This window comes from Myiozetetes cayanensis, unplaced genomic scaffold (assembly GCF_022539395.1).
Source record: "Myiozetetes cayanensis isolate MyiCay16 unplaced genomic scaffold, myiCay2020 scf22, whole genome shotgun sequence".
NCBI lineage: Eukaryota > Metazoa > Chordata > Aves > Passeriformes > Tyrannidae > Myiozetetes > Myiozetetes cayanensis.
The window spans coordinates 8,433,850-8,461,241 of NW_026087434.1; the positions used below are offsets into that span (position 1 = coordinate 8,433,850).

At 43.7% G+C, this 27,392-nt stretch overlaps 1 protein-coding gene across 2 annotated transcripts in view; it reads left to right on the forward strand.

Annotated features, from left to right (window-relative positions):
* FOXK2 (forkhead box K2) overlaps nt 1-27,392 on the forward strand; it is a 46,329-nt gene that overhangs the window by 5,017 nt on the left and 13,920 nt on the right. For both annotated transcript variants that reach the window (XM_050319580.1, XM_050319581.1), the window contains exon 2: nt 26,649-26,843. In XM_050319580.1, coding sequence (XP_050175537.1) covers nt 26,649-26,843 — 195 coding nt within the window. The remainder of the gene's footprint in view (nt 1-26,648; nt 26,844-27,392) is intronic.

Genomic DNA, 27,392 nt, shown 5'->3' on the forward strand with positions numbered 1-27,392 from the left:
TGTGAGACCTTGGGCTGGGCTTGTGTTCAGAGGGGTGTTTTGGAGCTCCAGGCTGCCTGTGGTAAAACGGCCAATTACTCACCAATGCAGGAAAGTAAAAACGTTGGACGTGGCTGTGACTTCAGAGACTCAGAGTGCAGAGAGTTTCATTTACCATCTCTGGCAGACGCTGGGCCTGTGCCACAGTGACTGATGGGTCAGCTGGGCCGGGCTCAGGGGTGGCTTTTTGGCTCCTTGAGAGCAGGATTTGCAAATGTCAGGCTGAGGAGCAGGAGTGTTCTCACTTCAGCAGATCTGACTGAAGAGCAGCGTGGGAGGAGGAAGGCAGAGCACATATGATTTGAAATGAAAATAGAGGGAAGTTTCTATAGTAATAATTTGTGTTACAGTCCTTTCTGGCATCTCTTTTTTTTTTTTCTTCATATTTCCCTCTCACTTGCACACACCTTACGAGTGATTTTTTTCTTGTTGTTGTTGCAAATTGTCAGGCACCAATCAGTTGATTGAGGTAAAGCTTAAACAGTTTATATTTGGATTAATTCCCGCTTGATTTACTTTTTCTGTTGGTGTGATTGATATGTATATGAAACCCAATTCTGCAGTTTTACTGATCTTAAAAATGTTCTTACATCTGTACTCAGCTATAGGAGTAAGTACATTCTTTGTAGATATATGAAATATTATAAACTGGGAAATCATCTTAAAAATTTATGGGTTTTTTTATTGTCTGTAAAGTTCCAGCTCTATGACAATAGCAAGATGAGTGTTGTTTTGGTTTAAAGGTGTAAAGTCAGTATTAAAACTGTCTGTTCCAAGAATCTGCAGTTGAAAGAGGGTTTTGAGATTCTTACCTTCAGTTATAATAATGAGGTGGGAGATATGTAAATTAAATCATTCTTTGCATTGATTAAATCAAAATACAATACTGCTCTCCTGTTGTGAAATGTGTCGTGTTTGAGTAGGAAGATACACTCAGCTGATAGCAAAAGTAGTAAGTTAAATGAGCTAATGAAGAAAATAAGTTAATCTTTCAGCCTGGCTTTTCAAAATAAATGTGTTTGATTAATTTGCTTGTAATTAGGTAAGAACACTCTAGTGTAAATATTGTTCCTTCGTGAAGGTAGGTGTGTTTTAGAGAGTATTTATGCTGTGGAGGAATTCTGCTGCTGTTGGGGTTTTTTTATTTGTGTGTTTTTGGTGGTTTTTTTTTTTTTGAGCATGTGTAATTCTCATGCACAAAGCAAAGATTTTTTCTCAGTCGTGCCCGAACCATTCAAAATACGATTGTGCATCTGATCCGCTGTATTTTTCAATAAATGCAGTGGTGCTTCAAGACCTCTCAAGTGCCATTAACTTCTATATAAAATCATGTAAAACACAGGAAAAAGTCATCTTCGAAAGAAAATCAGGAATTTACCATGTGGGGCTGTGAGGCCGTGGCTTTTGCAGCTCCAAGGAGTTTGCCCAGCAGTTCCCTAATAAGCTGCTGTCTGTGCTGAAATCCTGGGAAGGTGGTGGGTTTCTCTGCTGCCTTGCTTGTTTCCCTGCTAAAAAGTTGATGTGTAGTGACATTTGTTTCCTGCGACTTCCTGCCTTTAAGGAGTTTTCTGACCTAGATAAAGCGGTGGAGGGAGGGACCATATTTATTCTGCAGCTCTTCCACGTTGGATGGCGTGGGGAATAAACCTTCCTGCACTGAAGGAGCTGAGGGTACAGTGAGTTGCTCCCAGAGCTGGTGCAGATTTGGGCATTTTGTGCTCCATCATTTTGCACAGGGAGAAGGAAGGTCTGGACATGGTTGGAGTCTTTGTTTGGGTGATTGTGCTGGGGCCTCTCAGGTGCTGCCAAGCAGACATTGGACAAAGCACCACATCCATGTGTGCTGGAGCGTTTGTTGGTGGGAGGAAAACGTGTTCAGGATTTCAGAGTGACTCAGTGAATGTTGCTGTGACCAAACACATCCTCTCCGTGCTTGTCCCTTGCACCAAATGAAATGAAAACCAAGTGCTTGACAGGCAGTTGTGTCTGCCCTGATCCAAACATTCCTGCGGCAAGGCAGCTCGTGTGGGTCAGGATGTGCATGGAACTGAACACTTGGAGAACTGGAGCTGGGAAGTGAAAAAGCCAGAGACCTGTCATTATCAGGGTGTTATGCAGCAGAACAAAATTAGTATAAAGTTGACTGGAATTAATTTTAATTCAGTGCTAATTTAAGGTTTTAAGAATTACAGAAGGGAGCTCCAGCCAAAGCCCTGCCAAAAGCAGAAATTACTTCACCATAAGATTGGACTGCTCAGCACCTTGTCCATTTGGATTATCCAGGGATGGGAATAACTATGACTACATAAAATGCTTCATGTAACTACCACTCCATCTTGAAAAAAATACTGTCTGTATTCCCAGCAGCAGAATTTTTGGAATGCATAGGCTGGTTAGAATAATGTGCAGCTTACTGCTAAATCATGGTAAGAAAATACTTGATCATTGTTTAATATTGCTGCCTGATTCTGTTGTTGGTGATAAATATTTACAGATGGAATCAGTGTTGGTAAACAATGTCCTCACAAATAACGAGGACAAAAAGCAGAGTCAGTGAATCCATTAAAAAAACCCCAAAACAATGGCATGTCAAGAAGTACAGGGGGCAAATCTACAGGGTGGGAACCTGTTCTGTAAAGCAGGAGGAGAGTGTCTGTGAAAGCCATGAGTGGGGAGATGATGAGATGCCTGTTGGGAGATGATGGGTCAGAGCACTGATGTGAGGGCAGTGTGGAAACAGGAGAATGGTGAGGGGCTGCAACTTCACATCCTTCTGGAATCAAAGCTGTGTCAAGAGAATCTTCCAGGATTTAAGTGGATGATTGCTGAAAAGGCTGGAAGGCTGGAGGGAGCCCCAAGCAGTGAGGGACTTGGGGCGTTCAGTGTGTTTGTTTTATCCACAGGTTGCTCACGGTGGTTGGGTTGCTGTGGGTTCCACTTTTATGGGGCTGAATCGGAGCACTAAAGGCTCACTAATGGGTCACACAGTGGTGTGAAAGCCCAGAGGCTGAGAACTCAACTGGGCAGTGTTGGGAGAGTTGGCTTGTGAGAGTGGTGGGATCCCTCTTCACCATCTCCTGCTGATACATAAACAGTCCTTGCTGTAGCTGGCTCTGGTGATGGGGGGCAGTGCAGGTGTGCTTGGGTGACATGTCATGGCTTAGGGTTACAACAGGTACAGATGAGGCCTTTTTACTTCCTCTGCAAGCCTGTTTTAATAATCTGTCATGGGGTTGTAGCAAGGTTATTTATGATGTGTTTTAACAAAGACTCAGTATTTGGCTTGGGTTTTAATTAAAATTGCTTCTAAAGCATCAAACATCTCGTTGGGCATTTGTGTATTTACACTTGCCAGCTGTGTTCTCACAAGCAGATGATTCTGATGCCTTAGTTCATTATTGTTGTAGTTTTCATATCAGAGTACACTGCACAGTTCCAAAGATAATTTTTGTATAATATACAGTGATTCTGTGAAAATTCTTGTTCTGCAAGTCAGGCACAGGTACAGGTCGTGAAGTATGAGCTGCTTAGTTCTTGTGTTGATAAGAAGTCAGCTTAGTGTGTAACAGAAAAGATATTTACACTTTGTACTGAACTTAGGTTTTCTAAATCACTAAAAGGAAGATGATTATGTGGATTTGATTGAACAAATTAATGTACTGACAGAAGCTGCTTTGAAATTCTGATTTTTCACTGATGTGTTTTGATATGGGAGCAGATATTTTGCTTACCCTTTTCCTTCTTTTTTTCCTTTTCCTCCTTTTTTTCCTGTCACAATTAGGAAAAAGTAGTTTAACTTCCACTGTGGCATCAGTTTTCTGAAAAAGAAGTGTTGGTGTCTTAGCACAGTGTACAGTTATTTTACTATACCCAAGGCAATATGAAGATGCAAACACAGTTACCTGGTTTGTTTGTTTTGATGTTCTCTTTGTTGGTTTTTTTTTTTAAGACTGAGAATACACAAAAGAATTGATTTCTCACTTTGTATTTTCCTGTGGACGTATTTGGTGTTCTGGGCAGAATTTAACGTGTGCAGACAAGGCCTAGACATGCAGTTCATATCCTTGAGTGCTACACAGGCTTGTTGGTAAAATCAGTGCAGTTGGGAAGGATAAATGAGAGAAGCTTGTTCTTACAGAAGAGACTTTCCCTCCTGGGGTGATCCCATGATCTGCTGGCCTCTCCAGACAGATGAAGGCCTGCAAAGCAATGGGGGAGACAGAGAAATGAGATTAAACAGAGTCAGGCTTAGAGAAGAGAGGGGTGAGTGTGCTCAAGTGTGTGGGGCAAGTTCAGATTTGAACCAGAGCAAGCTGATTATTTAAGCAAGTAAAAAAGCCTGTAAAAAGAATGGTGAAGATGGTGAGCACTCTCAGGCACGTGGGAGATGCTTGGGGTTGTCCTGGGCAGGATCAGGAGTTGGACTCAGTGATCCATGTTGGTCCCTTCACAACTCAGGATATTCCATGATTGATTTGAACATCACGCTCTGTGCAGGTTAGAAAAATGGAAAAGGAGGATTCAGTCACTGTGGGGGAAAGGTGAGGACACAGGGCCAAGGGGTTTTGCTTTGGAATACGGGCAGGAAATCTGTGGGGTTTGTAACTGTGTGAGGAGAAATGAGAGGGGAATGTGATTTAGGAGAATCTGGGGTGTCCCTTTGCAGGAAGGTGGGCTGTGCTGAGCACCTGAGCTGACCCACTGTCTGCTGAAATGGAGCAGGGCAGGCATGGTCCTGTCCTCTGCAGTGCTCCTGACTGCAGCTTGGGCTTGGCCTTGGAGCTCATCAGATGTTCTGGGAGCCACTGCTGTCTGCTTTTTCTGCTATTTTTGGGTCTTTGCTGTTGCACTGAAGTGGCTCACAGAGAGCTCTGGCAGGCAGTGGAGCTGGCATGGAGCGTGTGATGGGCCTGCACAGGCTCTGGGCAGCAGTCAGCATGGAATTGTGCATGAAGGAATTGCAGTTTTAAGAGCTGTGACACTACATGAAGTAAAAATGGAAAGGAGAAGAAAGATCCAAACCAGTGTAAGACCAAAACTAATTTTGGTGTATTAAAGAAACACTTGCTGTGTGGTGTAAAAATGTTTTAATCCTGAAAGTTCTTGTGACAGCATGCTCTTGGATAAAGAGGTATGCTTAGTATTTGGTTTAGATTCACCTTTTTCAAATTTTTTTAACTTAAGACTGGACACTGAGATGACTGTTTTGTGTCATACCTTTGGCTAATATGTGCTTTCTGGCTCTCCTTTTTCAGTCTCTCCTTAAATGTGCATACATAGAGAAAACCATGAGAGAAAAAGGATTACAAGTTCCTTGGTTCTGGATCATCTGGTAGCAGAGGGCAGTGCTAACATACAGTCTGCATTTCATGTCCTAAATCACCCCATCTCCTGCCTGAAGCCAGGCTTTACTCCCTGCCTCACTATTCTGGTTGGTGGTTTAGATATATTGTGGAGTAGTGGAGTCACAAGCTCAAGGGAAAATTGAACACTGAGCATATAGTGGAGGTAGATGGCCCTTTTTAAAATTTCATGTGGTGTTTTTGTTTGTAGTGTGTGTGTGTGTCCCAAAAAAGCCCTTTTATCTCCCAAGGCAGGCTTCCATCCCTGTGAGGCAGGTGAACGACTAGAGCTTGTGCAGCTTTCTCTCCACTGCCTGAAAGAAAAGTGCTATTTTGAAGAGAATTGTAAAAACCTCTCTGATTTTTTTGCAGTCCTTCATTGCAGGGGCTCCATGTACCCATGGTGGGTTTTCAGGAAATATGTAAACCTGCTCAAGTTGTTAGTGCAGGTGGATCAGGTGTGATTTGGATTTCCTGAATTGCCTTTGAGGCCTCAGCTTGATAGGCTGCAGAAACATCTCAAAGTAGTCACTGGAGAGGGCTTTTGGTGTCCCTTCTATGTGCAGGGCAGTAAATCCAGAGTGCCCTTGAAGGCAGATGTGTAGTCAGTAAATCAGCTGAGCTCATCCAGCCTTCCAGAATTCCTTGGGTAGCAGGCCTGGAAGTGGCTGCATTGGCTTCCTGCTCTGGTGGAACTGGCTGCTCACTCCAAGCCTTTCTCCAGGCGGAAGAAGTTCAGTTTTTCAGTCAAACCATCACTTGGAGGGGGAGCAGATGATAACAAATACCACCCTTCATTTCCAGTGCGGTGTTTGGGGAACTTGGATGCTGACAGGGATTAGCAGGAGTGAGTTACACTAACAATCATCAATGAACCCCCTGTTTATCACTTCCACAGGTGTAAGCAGTCAGGAACAGCATTGAGCAAAGAGGTGTTGAAGGAAGCAGAGTTACTTCACTTCCCTTCCTTCCACGTGTGAATGCCCTGGGAGTGGCTGGATTAGGCTCAGAGAAGGTTTATAGGAAGGTCTTGTGCCTGCTATGGTTTATGTGGATATGGTTTATGGTTGAACACTTGTTTTGGGGAAAGCAGCCAAAGCACTTGTGTGTAAACATGACCCCCCTGGCAGAGGGGTTGGTGACTCTGGTCCTCTCTGCCCTTTCCTCTCCCTGAATGTTTTTGCTTTTGGTAGCGTGAGGTGCTGCAAACCAAACACTGAACTGTCACGCTGCTCAGAGCCTGTGAAACCCTGCTTTGAAGGGTGTGCAATATATTCTGAAGTAACTTTATTAAAATTAGTGGATTGGGTAATAAGATTCTCACAGAATGATGAAATTCATCCTCCTGCAGCCCTACTTCCAGTGGTGCTATCAAGATCAAGGGACAGCCCTTTTCCTGGCACCCCTTTTGCAGCTGCATCGCTGAGTGGAAGAGAAAGGCAGCAGTTTGAGGTGGTTCCCCTGTGCTGGGGACGGGGGTTCTGAAATGAGTGCAGAGCTGAATTCAGAGTGTAGGGTGGGCTCTACAGTTTGAGGTTGGGTAGAGCATTATTCATTCAGCTTTCTAGATATTGATCATCACCACAAGGCTTTTGGGAAGCCCGGTGTGTGGCAGTTGAAGTGCTGGGACGGTGGGCGCGTGCGGCAACGCCGGAAAGAGATGCAATAGGTACAAACCACAGGAGGGGTTCAGTTGTTTGTTTATCCTCTCCAATTGAAATTCAAGCCTTTGTTTGGAAAACCTTTTCCTGGTGTTGGTCTGTCCATAAAGCTGAGAAATGCATTTTATTCTGGATTATCAGCAAATTCCAGAGCCCTTTAACAGTGCTCAAATGCCTTGCAAGCCCTGGCAAGACAAAACTCCCCTGTGCAGTGAGAGGTGCAGAGCTGGGCCCTTCCTTGCCTGTTCCACTGCATCCCCTTTCCTGTTTTGCTGCCTCCTGAAGGATTGCTGCACTCTCAGGAGTGCTGCAGTTGGAGCAGCATCGTGGAGAGCCTTCAGGAGTTGTTGGGAGCTGAGGTGTCCAAAGTGTTGTGAGTGGTGGAGCCGAGGAGCGGGGTGAGAGGGAGGTGACAGCAGCCAAGCTGACAGCCAAGCAGGCTTTTCCAGGAGGCTTTCATTTTTACTTGTCTTTGCTTGAATGTCCAATTCTGTGAATGTCCAGGCTTTCTGTAGCAAAACTTTCTTCACTATAACTGAGATTCTGCCAGAATTTTGTTAAACTTTAAAAAAAGAGCAATTTTCCTAGCTGTTTTCTTTTCTGAAGGGCTTCCTGTGGGCTAAGGTGCTTTTTTCTCATAAAGTACTTTTTCCTTAACTGCATCATAGATAGGATATAGAGAATATTACCTGATTCAGACAGAAAAATTTGGCACTAATTGTTAAACTTATCAGAAGATAAAATGGAAAACCTCATTCACAACTGGGAGAAGAACTCATATCCCTCCACCTTCCTCTGTTTTAAACATGCAAGTCAAATTCAAAGCAAATTGTGATGGAAATTTTCAATGTCCTTCCTGAATTGTGGCCAGTTGTGAATGGCTTTTTCTGTGTGTGCAGTGCAGCCAGAGCACTCCTGCCAGCACACCCTCGTCCACAGATGTTGACTTTGCTGTCAGCAGTGAAACAGCCCTGCTTGTTTTATGGGCTGGTTATTCTGAGGTTGGAAGATTGTTGAGCCTGGAAGAGATCACTAACCCCAGCTTGCTACTTAGCTATAAATAAGTTTGGTCTGCTCTGGACCAGTAAGTAGTCAAGATTCTTACGTGAGGTTATTCACTATTATCTGGGGCCATCAGCAAACTGGGTGGTTTGAAGCCTTTAAAGAAAACAAGCATGTAAGCCATGCCAAAGAATCAAATAAGCACCTGAATATAAATAATTGAGCCTTCAGTCAGAAGGATAAAATAAAATACTATAGGAGTTTTTAAGTTTGGGGTTACTGTTGTAAAGTTATTTTGGCTTAACAGCAGCTGAAGGAAAGATTATTCATATTTGTGGATGGGTGCTCTTTGTGTTAGCTGGAATGTTGCTGGAAAGTGTGACATAAAATAATTGAACCTCATCTGAAGAGCTTGAAAGCTTGGTTGTATAGAATACAAAATAACCACAGTGTGGGAGAGTGTGATTTGGACTATTTGGAGAAATAACAGGGAGAAGGAACTGAGGAAGGTGGTTTAATAAAAAATATCGGTTGTAAAAATCAGGCATTTCCACGGTTTTTGAGGTGGAGATGAAATCCCGCTGCTGTGGAAATGAACCTGAGAGGTGGCAGCCTAGGAAATGTGTTGTCCAAGCCTCTTTGTCTGGGAGGCTTGAGGAAGCAGGGTGTATTTTTGGTAATTCTCATGATGCTCCTCTGGTTCCATTCTTTTACTGAAAGGTGTTGATGTGGCTCATCCCCAGGGTAAATTCACAAACTCCTGTGTCTGCAACTTATTCTTGTTGCAGCAGCATCTGACAGTGCAGGGTCTGGTGGTTTTCTTGTTCCTCCAGTTAAATTCCTTATCGGGAAGGTCTAAGTAGTTTAGGGTTACTTATTCTCAGATAAATATAGGTGAGTGCCAGGGGGGTTGGGAGGCTGTTGCAGTGACATTGCACTTGAGCTGGGCCATCCCCGGGCTCTGGGGAGGGAAGTGCTGGTTGCTTGGGTGTGTGACACCAGCACAGTTTTGTCCTTCTTGGGATTGTTTTGGTTTTGTGGGAGCTGCTTGTTCAAACTTCACCCAGGAGGTTTGGAGAAGAGAATATACAACAACTGCCCAGTGTTTTTTTAGGGATGCTTTGTGGTAAATAAATTGCTGACTGAGAGCACAGTGACAGTGTGGGATACAGAGAGAGCAAGGACTTGGGCTGATCGAGTTCTGCACTGAGAGAAGGAGACTTTTATTTTTAGAGCCGAAAGGCCCTTGGATACTTGTGATGGTTCACACCATCTTTAAGTCATTAGAATAACCCTCTTAAAGATGTTCTAAATGGAGACAGGATTTGACTCGTGCAGGTAGTGATTTCATACAAAAACACAAAGGGAAGAGCAATTGCTCGGGGGGATTTCAAATGAAAATACTACAGGGCAGATACTGAAAAGGAAGTAAATAGATGTAATAGCAGGCAGTGATTTGGGTGCAGAAGGGGCTGATTCAGATCAGAGAGGAGCAGGCAGCAGAGGTGGTGATCCTTCCTCAAAGGATCTGTGTGTCAGCACAGAAACAACATTGTTGGTACAACTACAGGAATGGAGAGGACTGTGGAGAGGGGAGGCAGCGCTGGTGGGTGCAGAAAGCAGGTATTTGAAGTTGCATGTTTGAACTTCATCTGAACCAGGTGAGTTTTCCCCCTGTGTTTTGGAGTCCCAAAACTCCAGCAGTGCATTTGAGAGTCACCTGGGCGGGTGGCACCGTGGTGGGTGTTGCTGTGTTTGAGATGTGAGGGCTCAGAGGAGCGTGCTCAGCTCCAGAGGGGGCTGCTGGTGAGCTCTTCTGATGTGTGCCCAGCTCAGCCAGAGCCGGGATCGGGCTCAGAGTGGCCTGGAGGAGCCACAGACACCACAGTAGTCATTTAATGTAATCTTAGATAAACTGAGTCTGCTGCTTGGAGAAGTTGCTTCACGCTCCCACTGGTTACAGTTAATGTAAGCTCTGGAAGGGAGCGAGTGCCAAGCAAAGCATTGTTTGGAGTATGGAGAAATAACCTGGCAGCCAAAATTAGCCCGTGTTCGTGTTGAGCGGTGTGTGTTTCGTCAGGGCTGCCCAGATCATGTCGTCCCTGAAGGCAGCACATTTCAGCTTTAGATGTTTGAGCTGTTACAACATGGAACATGCTGGGGCGTGGTGCCAGTAACATAGGCTGCACATATGACCAGCACATGCCCCACTTCAGCCCAGCCCATCAATTATTTACTTTTTGTTACAAGCTGTTTATTTTTGAGAGGTTTTTTCCCCTCTGTCAGTGTCAAGCATTGAGCCTTTTGTTTCTTTTTTTTTTTTTCCCTCTTCCTTGATTCTGTGTTTCTAAAATTCTCTGCTGTGTTTACCCCCACCCCTGTTTTGTGTTTGTTTTCTCAGGAAGCCTTCCCTGGTCCCTCCTGTGGTAGTGTCATTGAAACTGTGGAGACCAGGCTGATTATTTTCAACTTGAAATGGAGAGATAAAATGACCTCATACTTACTCTTTTGGGACTTGGTCTATATTCATTAGTTAGCTGTGATACCTCTTCTTAGTGTAAATTTTTTCCTGTTCTGTTCCACATCTGTGAAATGGCAGGTTTTCCCCTCATCCCTTGCCACCTTTGGTTGGGTAAGTGGTCTGAAGCAGACACTCCATAGGCCTCTTCTGATTTTTAAACTCCTTTTTGATGACAGCTCGAGTTCCCAGGCTGCCTGTGACCCTCCACTTGCACCTCTCTGTGCTGTGGATTGTGGTGCAGCCCCTCTGAGTGAGCACTGACCCAGCCTGATGGGCTGGGGAGCTCTGGAGAGCAACAGCAGATAAACCTTTAATGCACATACAAATTCATCTCATCTCTGCCCTGCGTTTCATAACGTTTTAGGGAGTGTTACCTCTCGGATGGGATCAGGCTTGACACAAAATTAATTGGACTTGGGGAGCTTTTCAGAATGAATCATCTCGTGGTTATTTGTGTGCACTGTAGGTAACAGGCTTAGCATTGCATACTTCTTTATATAGATTATTCTTTGAAATTCAGTTTTCTCCTGATAGTGCATCGAGTTAAAGGATGTGCTGTTACAGAAGGCTTTTGCTTGTCATCTGAAGTATGTTGGTAAACTAGGTTTTTCAAGCATTTGCAGTAATTAAAAGTATCCTTCTCATGGTTCCTGTTCTTGAAAGCTTGCTTTTTTAATTTTCATGTTAGATTTATACAGTACTACAGGTTCATTAAAACATGAACGTTTTAAAAACATTTAAAGGAAGATTCAGGCCCTGCAAATAAACTATAACCCTTGGGTTCCAAGGTTAATTAAAACAAGCTAATTGGGAGTTAAAACTGAAAGGTCTGTGTTGTCCTGTCCTGTGTGTGAGCTCTGCAGTTCACATGGTGTGCTCAAGTCAGATTAGTTTACTGGTGGGCCTGAAAAACAATCCCTGGGAAGAGAAGGGCAGAGGCAGGTTTGGGATTAGTTTTCTGTCGAGTCAGAAGTGCAGCTTTTTCCATTACCAGATGGGAAGATATTAATAAGATTGGTAAAGCAGTTATAAGATATTAATAAGATTGGTAAAGCAGTTTTATCAGCATTTCATAGAACCATAGAACTATTTAGTTGGAAAGGACCTTTAAGGTCATCGAGTCAACCATTGACCCAGCACTGCCAAGGCCACCACTAACCCATGTCCTCAAGTGCCACATCCACATATCCTTTAAATCCCTCCTGGGATGGAGACTCCACCCCTGCCCTGGACAGCTGTGCCAGGGCTGGACAACTCTTTCAGTGAAGAAGTTTTTCCCAATATCCAACCTAAACCACTCCTGACACAACTTGAGGCCGTTTCCTGTTCCCTGGGAGCAGAGCCCGACCCCTCCCTGCTCCCCTCTCCTGCCAGGGGGTTGCAGAACCACAAGGTCCCCCCTGAGCCTCCTTTTCTCCAGGCTGAGCCCCCCCCAGCTCCCTCAGCTGCTCCTGCTGCTCCAGCCCCTTCCCAGCTCCGTTCCCTTCCCTGCACACGCTCCAGCCCCTCAATGTCCTTGTGAGGAGCCCAGGAGTGACCCCAGGGCTGGAGGTTTGTCAGCTGTGCCAGCACAGGGTTTGGCACTGCCCTGCTCCTGTTGCCACACTGCTCCTGCCCCAGACTGGGTGTCACTGGCTCCCTGCCCACCTGGGCTCATGTTCTGCCACTGCTGACCAGCACCCCCAGCTCCTTCCCCACCAGCAGCTCTGCAGGGCTTGTTGTGACCCAAGTGCAGGACCTGCAACTTGACCTTGTCCACCGATCCAGCCTGTCCAGATCCCTCTGCAGATCAGCATTCCCCCCCTGCTGGGTGTCACCTGCAGACTGCCCGAGGCCAGATCATTGATAAGGGTATCAAACATGGGCCACTGGCAAAGTGTTCTGCTTATGGAAGACCATTCTTTGTGATTCCTGATCCTGTCTCCAGGGTGCAGCTGCTCTGGCACCCCTGGATCCCTTGTTAGCTGGTTCTCACACTAACCAGAGAATACTATTTCCTTCTTAAAAATGTTCTTTTCCTGGGTCAGTTGACCAAACTGTGTGATTGATGGTCCTGGTTTTACACTTCACAAATGTATCTTTGAATTTGATAACCGCATTCTGTTAAACTTTGTGTTTGATTTTTTTGAACAGTGATGAAGAATTTCAGTGTGTTATTTCAAGCTCTTTGCATCAGGTGAAGGTGTCCTGTCCCATTACATGTGCAGTTCTTAGGGAAAAGTCACTGATTCTTCTGGCACTTCCACATAAACTGGTGTTTTCTCAGGAGAGAGAGCGAAACTTGAGCGTAGGATACAATTTTATAACTGAACTAATTAGTGCTCGTAAGGTCTTCCTGCTGCAATTCCCTGGGATGATTAAAGGAGAGGTAGTTTAAAAATATCTACTGCACCTTTTCAACTCTCTCTAGAAAACATGACAAACTTGTGCATTAAAGTCAACGTTTAATGAACAATCTGTGCATGTGGGGAAAAAGTCGTGATTATTTCTTATTTTGGGGAAGGATGTTGAAGAACATAACTTTATAGAGATTGTTTTTAATCATCTGAGATGTCTGTTGTCTTAGTTTTCAGCTTTTCTGACTGACAGCCTGTACACTGTTGTATACTGGGAAAGTGTACACATGTTACTAGAGTGCAGGTTGAGGCCATGGTTGTGCCCTCCAGAATTGTTAAAAGGTCTCTTAGATCTTCATATTTTAATCTTTATCATCTCCATTTTTGCTTTGATTTTTTTTTTAATAGAATTTAAAATATTAGTCCTTTACTTTTTTCCAGATGGATGTTTCTAAGGTCATAAAACAAGTGGATGTCTGAGTTAAAAATGAGGGAAATGGGCTCCAGATATGTAGTATTTGTTGTTACATCTGTATTTTAACTTATGGGCCAGCTTGGGTATTATGGTAAATGCCACATTTTTTGAGGTGCTTCCTGACAGAGGAATTTAAATATATATATATTCTCAGGATAAAAGGGTTTTTGTTACTATTGACAGAAGTGTGGTATAATGCTGTACACATATGGGAAATTAGGAAAACCTTTTTCTAACTAGGGATTAACATTTCATTTCACCATCTTCCTGAAATTCTCAATCTTACAAATATCAGTTTTTAAGGGTAAATGGAAACATGTTCATTTAAGTGCTGTGAAAATTAGTGTTTGCAGTTCTCTTTATGCAGCACCATATGCAGGGCACTCATTTGCATCTCCTCAGCTCTGCCAGACAAGTGGATTCTGCAGTGGAATTCTGAAGAAAAATCCCAGGACTGCTGAAATTGTTAAATATTCAATCCCACGTTCCCGTTTCACTCCAGAGATGTGTGAGTTTGTAGCAATCAGTGTTTGTGCATGACAGAAATGAAACAGCAGCCAGTGGGAACGGGAAGGTCCAGCAGAGAAGGTGCTCACTCCATAAACTGGGGAGGCCTGACCTGAGCAGATGTCCCTTTGCATTTCCAGGAGGCTGAAAGTAAAACATGTTGCTTGATCCAGACCTAGGAAAGCTTTGGAAATTTCAGCTCATCCAGGGAAGTTTAATAGTTTGAGCAATGCAGCAGAATTTTCCTCTGTCCAAGAACTCTTTGGAGTTGATTGCAGCTTGCTTTTTATTCAGCTTTTCAATCATTTAATAAACTTAATGACATCAGTTTGGCTGCTCAAGAGGAAGAGAAAACTCAATATTAATTTTTATTCTGGAAGTCTTTGCTAATATTGTGTCACTGCCTACAGCATTGCTTTGTCTCTGACAGAGAGAAAGGACCAGAGTTCAAAGCAGAGTGAAAGAGTGTTTTATGTACCAGAACCATTTTTTCCTGTTTAGATGTTCTGTTTTTAGAAAATTCAATGCTCTGGAAGAGCTAAATCACATAATAATAATAATAATAATGATAAAAGGTTTGGAATTTGAAGCCCAACCAAAAGAAACTCCTCTCAAGACATGGTTTATTATCAGCAAACCTCAGGTTGGGCTTGGTTCACACAACCTGCTTGTGATGCTTTTGCCATCCCCCTCCACAGCAGGTTGTTTGTGCCGTGGGATTGATCTGGTTAGTGTGGATATTGGTGCCAGGCTGCAGGGATGCAGTCACAGTGAAACCAGGCACAGGATTCACACAGGACAAGGAGGAAAAAGAAAAGTGAAGATAGGACTTGCCATGTATTTCCCTTACCAATGCTCTTTGGTTATTGCAAACCAAAAAATAACTGATAGTCTGGGTTTTTTTGGCCAGTGGAAGTTCTTGTGTTTTCATTCCATTGGTATGGGGCAGGGTAGGAGATTGATTAATTAAAAATAGTAGATATAGCATAGATAAAGAAAATTAAAGTGAGTCTTTCAGTATCCCCAGGGGGTGGGATGTGCCCTGGCTGTGGAGCAGCTCCAGTGGTGCCTCTCAGGGACATTTACAGGTGGTTCTGCAGGGGACAAGTGACAGGAGTGAGTCACAGCTGTGGTAACTTGACAGCTGTTCGTCATCTGGAATGAGGAACTCTTCCTTTGCTTTCCTTTAGTGATAAAGAAGAGTCATTTGGAATATTTAGGATAGAAATTTTAGCTTTTTCTGCTTAATTTTTTGTAATGACTTGAAGTCCTGTTTTAATTTTCTTCTCTTTGATAATGGAAAAAAAGTCCTGCTTCCCACAGAAGCACAGGTTTGTGTAGCTTGGCATCTGCAGATGCTACATTATTTAACCGTGGATTTAAATTAAAATGTATGCATTTAATGTGCAGTTTTCATGGTGTGATAGTAAAGTACTGATGGAGTGAAAATTCCTTCAGCTCTGTTTGGGAGGATGTGATTTATTGCTCAAGATATGTGTGTGTGTGTTCCTTTTTGCCACGACTTTTGTGCTCCTTGAACAGCTCCTCTTGTGCAACCAACTCTGATTAAAATACCTCAGTCTGATTTAATGAAATAATCTCCCTGTTGCTGAAGATCTGTCTCTCACTGATGTTTTGTCTCTTCAGGTGGTTGTAGAAGGAAAACTTGGGGGACAACCCGGTGGTTTAACCAAAGATTGGGTGTTGAGGAGAAATACGTTCTGTTCCCAGCTCTGTTGCACACTTGCCAAAACAACTTGGCCAAGTCACCAATCTGTTTAATCTGTTTTTGAAAATGGGGATAATACTTCATGGACGGGAGCAGGAGGGTGATGATGGAATTTCAGTGCTCTTTTCCAGCACTTTTTATCAAGAGCTCTGCCTTTTGAAACAGATCCCTTGGGCTTTGAAGGGGGTTACTTGGTCTGCAGGGTAAACTCCCCAACTCTTTCCTTGCTCCCTGTTTTTGAGGACTTATTGGTGCTGGTTTTGCTGGTGCTCCAGGCTTTCTCACATGCACTGTTCCTGTGGGAATGCTGCTATCCCTGACCTTTGGTGTTGCCTTGGAGTGCAAATCCACTGCATTTAAGGAACTGGTGTGTGTGCAGTGTCAGTGTGTTCTACTGAATGGTGTCACAGAAAGGAGAGCAGTGAGTTTAGTTACAGCTGAGACCTTGAAATTAGCAGGTATGGGAACACATCACTTAGTTCTGGAAGGTTATTTCCTTTTATTGGTTCAAATTTCAACCTTTCCAAGGGAATGGTTTGAACAGGAGTGTTCTCCTGTGTAGTAGGTACAGTACAGCTTTTAAATTCGGATGTGATGATGGTTTTGCTTACCTCTTTGAAGCAAGATTAAACTGAGGTGACTTCAGCTTACTGAAACATCAGCAGATGTCTACATTTCAGCTCGAGTGGTTTTCTGCTGAATCAGTCAATTAGCTGGAGGTACCAGTGGCTCCTGATAGCAGGTAAATGGAGTTATTGTGGCTGGGACCAGAGCAGGAGGCAGGGAAAAGGCTTTCCTATCCCATGAAACCATCCCTGAGGTCAGGCTTTTACTGCTGGTTGGTACCTGTGCTTCAGGAATCCCAGCTTATATTGCTCATTACTTGGTGTGGTTTGGAGTGGGGGTCATTTTGCTTAATAATGAGGGGGGTGAGTGTGAGTGTGTGTGTGTGTGTGTGTGTCTGCACCTCAACTCCCTTTAAATCAATGCAAAACAGCCACTCCTGGACCTGGTTTCTCCAAACTACATCTGTCCACTTTCACCTCCTGTGGAGACAGATGACGAACACAGGGCTGAGTTCACCACTTGAGGACATCAATGCCATCGATGCCACGCTTTGTGTTCCCGTGCTGTCCCCTTTCCGTGCCTGTGCTGCTGCTCCTCTGTCAGTGCAGTGACAATGATTGGCCTGTGTTCCCTTGCAGACTTTTATTGAGTCTGTTTTCTGATTCCTGGACGGATTTCCACTTGCGTGACTCTCTGACCGGTTCAGTCATGTCTGTTGTTTTTATTCCCTTTTATCCTCCTGCACTTTGCTGCTGCCCCTTACACAGCCCAGATTTGAGAACTTGGCATGGCCTCAGAACAGCTCAGGAGGAGGAGGAGTGCTTCTTGAGGGATATTTTCCAGTAACAACGTGCTTGTTGTAGATTAAATAGTTTCTTTGCTTTGGGGCTTTTCAGACTCTTTGGCATCTTGATTGGTTCTTGAGTGCCCCCACAAGTGAGGAAGGAACCTAAATTTATGGAACACTGTGGAGCAGCCAGTGCATAGAATGTTCCTGGAGGGTGTGCACATTCACTGGAGAAGGTTTAGGAATTTGCAAATAGAAGAAAAAGTGAAAAGTAATTTGAACAAACATTCTGCAGAGTGCAGCTGGTTAAAAAAAGATCATCACAGAATATCATATCAAATCAGGGTTTCTGCTGAGATACCCAGCCCAGCAGTGTCACCTCAGTGAAGCAAGTGTGGAATGGCTCTTGAACAGCAGACATCTTTAGGTAACTGTGAAATCTAATTAATGCCCATAGCTGTGTGAGAGGAGGCTGAAAAAAGCCTGTTCTCTGGCCAGACAGGCAGATTTAGAGGGGAAATTAAACACTGCTGTCTACTCAAAGTTGGAGTGGTAGGAAGCAGTTTTTGTCACTCTTCAATGGCCTGAGTTAGTCATGGATTTCTGCGTGGAATAAAGGGCTGTGCTGCCCTTGGAAGCAGAGTTCTGCCTTGAAAAGCCCGTCTAAAATAGACGTTGCTTCCTTGATTCGGGAATAATCGTGGTGAGTGCAACCCTGCCTCGTGGGTAGCTGCTCTCTTGGTAACCATTAGGAGCTTTGGGCACAGTTTTGCACTGGAATGCAGGTCTCTGATGAGGTAATAAATGAAGGCTTTTGTTACTAAAGTAATGTGTGAGTCACAAGTGCTTTTTTTATGGTTATGCTTGCGTCAAAACACATCATGACAGCACTTGTTCACTGTACTCCTCCTCCTGCCTTAATTGTAAGGAATGTGAGATGCCAAGAGCTGTCTGTTTGGCTCCCAGCAGTTTGCTTTGCTTTGCTTTGCTCTGAGAGCTTCCTGTTGAACACTCAATCATATTATTAGAACTTCAGTGTTTCCACGTGAACCTTTGCACCCCCACGAGTACCCTGTGACTGTGGGCACCTCGAATTAACCAGCTCGGTGGTGAAGGGTGGAGTGGCTTTGGTTTGTCTGCCTCAGCTCAGCTGTGCTTGGAAATCCTGGGCTCTGTGGAAAGTTGGAATGGCATTTACTTTGGTGGAAGTTGGAGCTTGCACGTTTGATGATAGGAAACCATTGTTAAATGCAGTTATCATCTGGAAAGAAGAAGAAATGAGAATTGATTTTTACTTTCCCTGTTGCGAGTGCTTTGGTTCTGTTTTTTTAAGCAGGAAACCGTGGTGTTATGGAATGATGTATGTGGGCTCTGTTGAGGCTCCAAATAGCTGTTTGCAATTTGGCAAAGACAGAGGCACACACAGTCTTTTGGACAAATCTGAAGTTGTTTTTATAGTTTAGAAGGAAATGTAGAGATTGAGACCACACAACCTGGCTCTGCACAGGGCTTTTGTGTACAGAGATGCTAAACACCCGAAAATGCAGTGTTTCCATAGGCGGAGTTTCTTTTGTATTCACAGGCTGGGGAGCCTCAAATTCCAGAGGCATTACATGAGCAGTTTTAATGAATTAGTGTCTGGTTTTCCTGCAGCAGATGTGACAAGCAGCTTTATAAGCTGCTTCCCATCGATCGCTGTTTTCCAGCTCTTTTGTGTCTTTCTTTTGCTCAGAGAAAAGCAGGGAAGAGCTCGGTTTCTACAGTAACTGCTGCCTACACTCCTGCCTGCAGGCCAAGTGCTTTCTCAGTCCTGCAGCCTGTGCAGGGCTCCTGCAGTGAATTTCTGTACGTTTTGTTTGGGTTTCTAGTTGTTTTTTTTTTCTGACTGGTTTAAATATTTTGCCCTTTAAGAGGAGAGGAGAGTTGCATCAGGAATTGGTGATTTGGAGATAGGTAATTTTAATTAAGCCCAGCACACTGCCATGACTGTAAGATAACCTAAATGTTTTGTTTTTTTTTTTGCTGCTGATCGATACCAGTGTCTGTGTGGTTGGGGATGCAAAGAAATTGAGGTTTTCTCATTTTCTAATGCTGCTAAAACAGGAACCTTTGGAAATTCGTGGTGGCACTTTGGTGATGCCTGTTTCTGTAGCGTAATAATGCAGGGGAGGGCTGAGATCAGCTTCAGCTTGTCAATAGAATCATTTACATTTACAGCAGAATTTGCTGTGGTGGAACAACTTCACACGTCATTTCAGCCTCAACTCTGAAATACTCCTGGAGAGCTTGTGAACACAGGGTTAAGAATACCCGGGTTCTCATGACGTCAGCTGCGAGTGGGAACGAGCTGAGCACCATTTCAGACAAGGTCATGTGTTTATTACTCAGTTTGTGTTCGCTGCTGGTGGCTCAGGAATGTTCCTGTTGTCGTCATCAATATTCTGCTGTCATAGGATCATTTTTTGACGCAGGCAGGCCTGTTCCAGAGCCTTCTGAAGGCAGGTCAGCAGTGTTCCTGTAAGGAATACCAACCAGCAACTTGCTATAGTGTTTCTGCACTTGCTAAAACACGGGCAGGGAAACCTGGAAACGAGGTTTCCCATGGGGGGAGCCATTAATTTACAGGGAGATTGTATCACCAGCCTTTGCTTACAGTTTGGTACGAGTGTTTTATCGGGCAGCTTGAATTAACGTGAGGCTCCAGCAATATTTCATCCCTTGTGATGCTGCAGAGATCTTTGCTTTCGAATCTTCAGACATCTGGGAGCGTAAACAGATCAGGAATCTTCAGGGTGTTTGATGGCACACCTGAAAAAACACCCGGAGCCTTGTGAAAAGCTCCGATTAAAAGTCAAATTGTTGGTTTAAAGATACATGGGAGTGTTTTTGTTCCTCCTGGCACCAGAGTTTGAGCGTGCCATGGAGCCCCTGCTGTTCTCCGGGGCAGGGGGGATGTGCTGTGCAGTTATTGATCCCTGAGCCCTGGAAATCAATGGCAAAGGATCAGAGAATCAAGGGGAACACGCACGAGCTCGGCATTCACTCCCCAGAGGAGAAAGCTGCCACTCTTTAAAGGGCAGATGCTTTTTGGGTAACCTCTAGGAGTGTCCTGACTAGTAATGGCCAGATATAATTGAATTTAAATTTCTGGTGAATTAACCACATCAGGACTTAGTTTGGAAGCAGGGAGGGGGAGGAATCCATCCCACCACAGTGGGCTGGGAACATGGACCTGGAGGAAGTGATGCCATGTTCTGGCTGGGGTGGGTGCTCACATTTCCCACAGGCCGTGGTTTCAGCTGCAAGAATGACATCAAAAACTTCCTCAAATCCTACTGGAAGAGTTGGGCTTTGTGTGACATTAATATCAATATTATAAGTAAATTTTTTTGGATCATCATCGATAGAGAAAAACAGGTACTCCTGCAGAAGGTTTTACAAAGACCATGTTAAAGCTAAAATCTCTGACAGGAGCACAGGGTGGCACCTCATGTAGGTGAACAAGCACCTGCATAAAAAAACTGCCCATGAAGAAAGTTCTCCCTATTTAGGACAATAAGAAAATAATTATGAAAAATACTGGATCACCTTTTGTCAGTGTATCCATGGTAAAATTTCCTGTGCTTTTAGCATTTTTCCTATTATTGGTAAATGTTACAGCAGCACTTCTTTAATGTAATCCTAGGAAAGACTTTGTAAAACAAATGTCTGAACACTTATTTCTGTTTAAAGAGTCAAAACAATGCTTACCACAAAAACATACGGGATTTTTTTTCTAGTAACCCGTTTTTTATTAGTAATGATTTATTGGTGGGAGTTTTCAGGTGGCTATTTAATATATGACTGTTTGGGTGGATTTATAGATCTACCTTCATTATTAGCTTGGAAGCCCAGATTTTTAACTGTTGGGTATTTTTAGATTATCTTGAAATAAAAACTGCAGTTCAGTTCAATTTGTCTTCTTAATAAGTTTTGGTTTTGTTGGTTCTTTCAGATCTAAAGGTGATGACTCTATTCAGGAAATGGACTGTGGTATTGACTTCCAGTTCAATTAAACACAGCCCAAAGTCTTAAAAATAAATTCTGGATCTGAATAATTTAATATGCCTGCTCTTGGTGTTGAGCAATCAGAAACCTTCTGGTATAAAATTCAGAAGATGAGGAGGTTAGAAAGTGTAATTGTGTATTTTATTGAAATGGGTAGGCTGAGTAAAGCTGCTGCTTTCTCCTTGGTGTGGGAATTGTTGATTTTTCCACGTTATTTGAAGTTTATTCTTCCAGGTGTCTCCAAGACACAGAGTCCCATCTCTTCTGCCAGGTTTCTGAGTGTTTTACGTGTGGCAGTTTGATGGGTGAGAGGAACCTCTCTCTTTAGAGATGCACCTTTTTCTAGGACATGAAGGCTCCACACACAGGCTTTACAAAGACTGAAATATATAATTATACTTCAACTTTCGAAGCTTTTTTTACCCCCGTTGCATTTCTAGTTGTATTTGTTAAGACTCACCTTTTAAAACCTCATTCATTTAAAAACTGGTTAAAACCCAGAGCTGCATATTGTTTAATGCATAATTGATTTCCTAATAATCCATTGTGATGGAATCAATAATAAATGAGGCAGCAAATGGAGAAAAGGTGATGAAATTGGGGTCCTTGTGCTTTCAGACTGGGGCCTGGCCTCAGTTTGGGGGGATGTAACAGTGGACACAGAGGACTGGTGACAGACTGGAGGGGAGGTGTGAGAAGAGGCTAAATGACCTCGATTTGATTATTTTTTTTCCCCTGGAGAGGCCCAGAGGTGAATCCAATTGCAGCCTGAAGGGGAGTTGGAGCCAGGCTGTGCTGACAGGTTGGGCACAAGCAGCTGTAGCAAGTTACAACCAAGAAATCAGACCTGGAATTACACAAATATCAAACCCCTTCATCAGCTGAGAGTGGAACTATTGGAATGAGTTGCCCAGTTCTGTCCTTGGCTTCCAAATCCAGGGAGACAAGGCCCTGAGCAGCCTGGTCTAACTGCTTCGAGCAGGAGGTTGGGCTGGACACCCTTCCAGACTCAATTTCTCTGAGGTTCTGTCTGAAAGATGTAAAAAAAAAAAAAGTAATAAATTTTTGCCTGACTCCTAAAACACAAATGTATCAAAAGTGGGCCTGGAAGTGTGTGCCTGGAGTGCTGAAGTGTCAGTGTGCACATCTTCTACCAGAACTAGAAATGAATGAATGGGCTGTGAGAGTCACTTTGACTGGAGCGAGCAGAAAGCCCAGTTGGGAAGTGGCTCATAAAGTAGGGAGGTAAGAGGAGTTAGAAAAGGGCTTAGCTTCAAATCTCCCTTCCATGGAAGGGAGGCCATAACTGGTATGGTGATTTCCATGTTTCTTTGTTAGGTCATTGATCAGAATAGCAGAAGGAAGTACAAAGAGCATCATTTTAGGCTGCTGTGCTGGCAGAAAACGGAAGTGGAAAGGCCGTGTTTAGTGGGGCAGATGTTGATGATGACCTCTGATTCTCTCTGTGGGGGTCACACCACTGCTCTGCACATATTTGAAGTCAAAAATCGACAAGAGCAATCTCCCAGGTGCTGACTGGGTTCTTTTGAGGGTCTTTGGTTTGTAGTGTGAAAAGTTGAAGCTGTCTTTGCTCCCAGTGAATCAGCAAGAGTTCAAACCCCTTCAACCTTGTTGTTCTTTTAGATCTGCTTAAATCTCAGGAGATCCTTTAAGTTCCCTGGGGTTCAGTGTGAAAGAATTGAACTGTGCAGTGTGAACTGCCATGGCTGGGGGGTTCTCAGTGCTGAACCCTCATAACCTGTTGGAATTTAAAATCTGGAGGTGCTAATAAAAGAGCAGGGGGATGGCAGGTGCTGTCCAGTTCTGGTCCTGGTTCTTGGATGACAACTCAACTGGAATAATTCAAAGGACACTGAGGCACTGGCTGTCATAGCAAGGTTTGTGTGCAGGGAGAAGATTGAATTCCTACTGCACTGTTTTGGTTTCCCAGATGAAGACAGGACGAGGTTCCTCATTTTCAATCAGGTTTTCACATAGGCAGAATTACAGGTGTATCATTAGTTTTTCCTTGCAGTATAGACAGAACTGCTGAGGTGACATGACAAAATAATAGAAATACAGATGTGACAGAACTAAACTTGGCACGTTTTCCCCTGAGACACTTCTCTGACACCCTGCAAAGTTGCCAAACTCTGTAGAGGTCCTGCCTGGATCAGCAGGAGCTGCACACAGTAAGAGTTTTCTGGGGAGAAGCTGGATGCTTCTTGTCTGTTTTCCAGTAGCCAAACCAGAATGAACCTTTTTTTTATTTAAAGAAGAATAATTAAGGCATGAGTGAGTTGCGTTTTAGCTGTGACACCACTGTGGTTCCCTGGATCACACACTGCCTCTGTTGGGCTGCTCCATAGGAAGCCCAAGGCAAGGACTCGTCCTTGTCAGGAATTGCACAGAATTCTTTAACTGCAGACACTGAGAATATTTGTTTGAAATACATAAAATACAACACTGGCACCTCAGCTGACTAGTGCAGTTGTGTGTTTATCATGTGGATACCTGACACCCTTTTTGCCATAGAGCTGCTCAAACATGGATGGTTTGCAAACCTTTGGTTTTAGGAACCCGTTGGTGGCTCTGTTTGATTTCCTGCTCCCAATGGCATCGTCCTATAAAGGCAGGGTAAGGATGGTGCTTAGATGAGGTACAGAGTGACAGCTTTGCAAAACTCCTTCTTTTCTTCCCTTTTTGGGTTTTTCTTTGTAAGTGGGTTGTCTGGGTGAGTTTCTCCTCCAGCAGCCATCCTGTGGTAGCACATTGTGAAACTGCTGTAAACGCTTTAAACAGTGAGTAAAATCCACTTGGGCTTGTTGAGCTCTAAATGTTTGATGAGGTCTCTCCCTGTGGGTGTGCTGTGGTTTTTGTTTAGTTCTTTGTGTAACTAAAAGAATATGCCAAAACCAACTTGATTCTGATCAAATTAGAACACGTTCTGTGCTTTGGTTTTGGAAGTAAATGTCATACATTTGCATAAATGCAATTTATTCAGGAATTCCTTTGGTTAGTTTACACTCTTTATTCTGCATTTTGGCTGAATTCCAGTGTTAAAAATAGACTCCTCTTAAAAAAAAAACCTGTTTACAAATATGAATCAATTGACAGATGTGGTCTTTTGATAATACTCAGGTGTTTGCATGCTCCAACCAGACAGGGATCTGTAAATACATCGTGTCTTCCGTACTAACACCGTCCTTTCAGGCTCAGCATGGAAAGGGGAACTGCACTGGTGATGCCCTTGGGTTCTCATGTAGCTCATGACTGTAAGCTGCAGGTTGGTTTGGCACAGTTATGACCTGTGGAATACCCCCTGCTGGGTCAGAGCTCCTGCTTTGGGGCTGCATTTTATGGGTGGGGTTTTTTTCCAAACCTCCATCAGCGTTTGAGAGCCCCAAATGTGGGCTGTGCTTTGGTGTCACCTGAGTCAGTGAGCTGCCCTTGCCTTGGGATGCCCCAGGGAGATGCTGCATCCAGAGGGTGCAGCAGGGTGAGAAGGGAGATGTTTTAATACACCTGCCATGTGGAATTATTGAAGGAATTGTCAAGTACATGTTTTCTACCTCTCCACAGTTGTGGTACTTGTGTTAAGTTGTGAAGATCCACCTCCTCCCCATCCACCTCCTCCCCCTGCTCACCCTGATCTGGCACTGTAGGACTCAGGTTGCTCAGTGTTACGTACAAGGATTTTTCCCTGCTATCAGGGAATGAGCACCTAAAGCCGTGTCCGGTTGTTCCCACGTTTTTCTTGTGTTGAAATAAGTTTGGCGTGAAAATAACGAAGGTAAATTGTTCAGTCATGAAAGGCATTGGACAAGTGACTGAAATTTACATCTGTCTCTGTGTCAAACAGATGTTGTTGTTGCTCACCTTCTCCCAGGGACTTCTAGTTAATCTTTGGCTGCTGTCTTTGCATACACTTGGAGTGTTGTCGTTATTGCTGATTAACCGAAATGGTTTTATTACCAAAACAGCCGAGACCTCTTTCCATTGTCACTAAATAATATAAGCACAGAATGCATCCTGCTGGAAAAAGCAAAGAGTTGTTACTGAAGATACTGAAAACTCCACAACCCAACCCAGAAACTGGTCCACTTCACTTCCTTGCTGAGATGCGAGTGCAGTTTTTGGCACAGCTGCTGTTCCTAATTTAGTGCGGGGAGCTGGTTCAGAAATAGGTCGGCTGGGAAATGCGGCCACGGCCCGTGCTGAGGAGCGAGACAGGGAGAAAAGGAAGGTCACTGTGGATTCTTTTCTCTCTTTCCTGCTCCTCGGGTGTGCATTGTAGGGAAGGAGCAGCGCTGCAGTGCCTGCAGCAAGGGACACAGCGAAAATCAAATGCTGCCTTTGTTCTATAAACATCCTCAGATTCGTTTTAAGAAATAAAAGCCAAAACACAGGAGAGTTCATGTTTTCAAGGCTACTCCACAGCTTAGTGTTCCTTCCAATTCTTACATCACTTTTATGTTTAATACATTTTTCCAGAGAAATGAGCGCTTTTTATTTACAGCCTCTCTTGCATTCAGAGCTCACTTCTTACCCCTGTTCCAGCATGCTCTTGTTTCCTTTCTGTGTAAAACCAGACCTACCTAGAAACACTTCAAAAAACCCCAAACCCAACCCAAAACCCAACGTTTTGTGAGGTTTGTTTCTGGGTATAGTGTCGCTGGAAAGTCCTTTTCATCGTGTGGGAGGTGTGTAAATGTCATTGTGGGTTTAGTGTAGTCTGACAGCTTAAAAATGAGGAGTTGGTAAAGTTACTTGAACTGTATTTTTATAGATGCTTTTGTTGAAAGAAAATTAAGTTTCTTGTTTTGCTCAATCTGTTTATTTAGTGAGAAGTTAGAAACAGCTTGTCCTGTTTAATTGGGTTCAGTTCTAAATGCTGGGATCAGGGATGCAGAAAGGAGAATATTTAAAGGTGCATGCATTGTGGTTTACTTTTCAAATTTCTAAACAATTGCACGTTGTTAATTTATTGTTAGTCATTAAATTTGGGCATGTAATCTCTGGCAATATATGAAAATGGGACAGTTTATTGAAATTGGGTCTTAAATTCAGCACTGAAAAAAAGATGTAGTACTACAGCAGCCATAGACTCTGTAAATGAGCAGAATTAGAATTGATGTATATTTAATTTAATAGGTACTTCAAGAGAAAAATCTCTTAGACCAGCCCTATGAAAACGGGTGGACCTCAGATTGGCCAACGTTTATGCTCCTGATTAATTTTGCTATCATGGACCTACTTGTTCATTTGGCATCATAAAATAATGGGCTTTTGTCTTCAAAACAAACCAGCTTTGGGGGCTGGTGCAGGATCAGGGTGAACCTCAAGAAATTTGGAGACAACACACATAAAGTGCCCTTGTTACAAAGAATTGCATTTGCTTGTGCTCCTTCCCAGATGTCAGAGTTGCTGATTTGAGGATCTCTTTCTGGTCACATTGATGTGTCTGTGATCTGTAAATTGGAGATGGTTGGGGGTAATTCCAGAAGATACCGTAGCTTTTAAATTCTAAATGAGTCAGGTGGTACGTGCAAGTTATGCAGAAAGTCTTACATTGTGTAAACAAGTGGCTCATATATTTGTGTGTGTTTTTCTTTTTTTTTATTTTCTTTTCCAGCTGTACTTTCAGGTTTCCCAGCACAAACATCAAGATAACATTCACAGCTCTGTCCAATGAAAAGAGAGAAAAACAGGAGGCCCCGGAGTCCCCAGTGAAGCCCGTGCAACCCCAGATCTCTCCCTTAACAATCAACATTCCAGACAACATGGCTCACCTGATCAGCCCTCTCCCTTCTCCCACGGGAACCATCAGGTATTTAAACCCTGCAGGTGGGATGCAGGGCCCTGGACAGGCTCAGCACAGCTTCCTCAGTCAGCAGTTTGCTGTTGAGCTCAAAGTTTGGTTCAAGATCAGTTTTACCTGCCCTGGAGAAACCACCTTTCTGCTGACCGATAACACAGTTGCATGAACAGTCTGTAATATTCTGATTTAACAGGTTAAATGGGTAACAGTCTGCTCAGGAGCTCAGTATTCTTAGAACAGCAATCCAACAGATCTTTTTCTTGCATTCCAGCTGATTAAGATTGCTTTTTGCTCTTGCATGTTTATGGCAACACTTCAGATAAGTTTACATCACACCATTTTTCAACCTTCTGATTTGTCACTGTTGCCCCAGAGTTTGACACCAGGAAAAGTGGTGGTTTGGGTTATCATTAGTGTGGAAAATGGACTGATCTCCTACTCCAGGAGCTTTGTTATAGATTAGTCACTGCTGGGGGTAAACAGGCATTTTATTTAAAATCCAGAGTGAGGGGCAGGTCTGGATGGGCTCCAGGGTGATCTGGGATTTCCTTGCCCTGC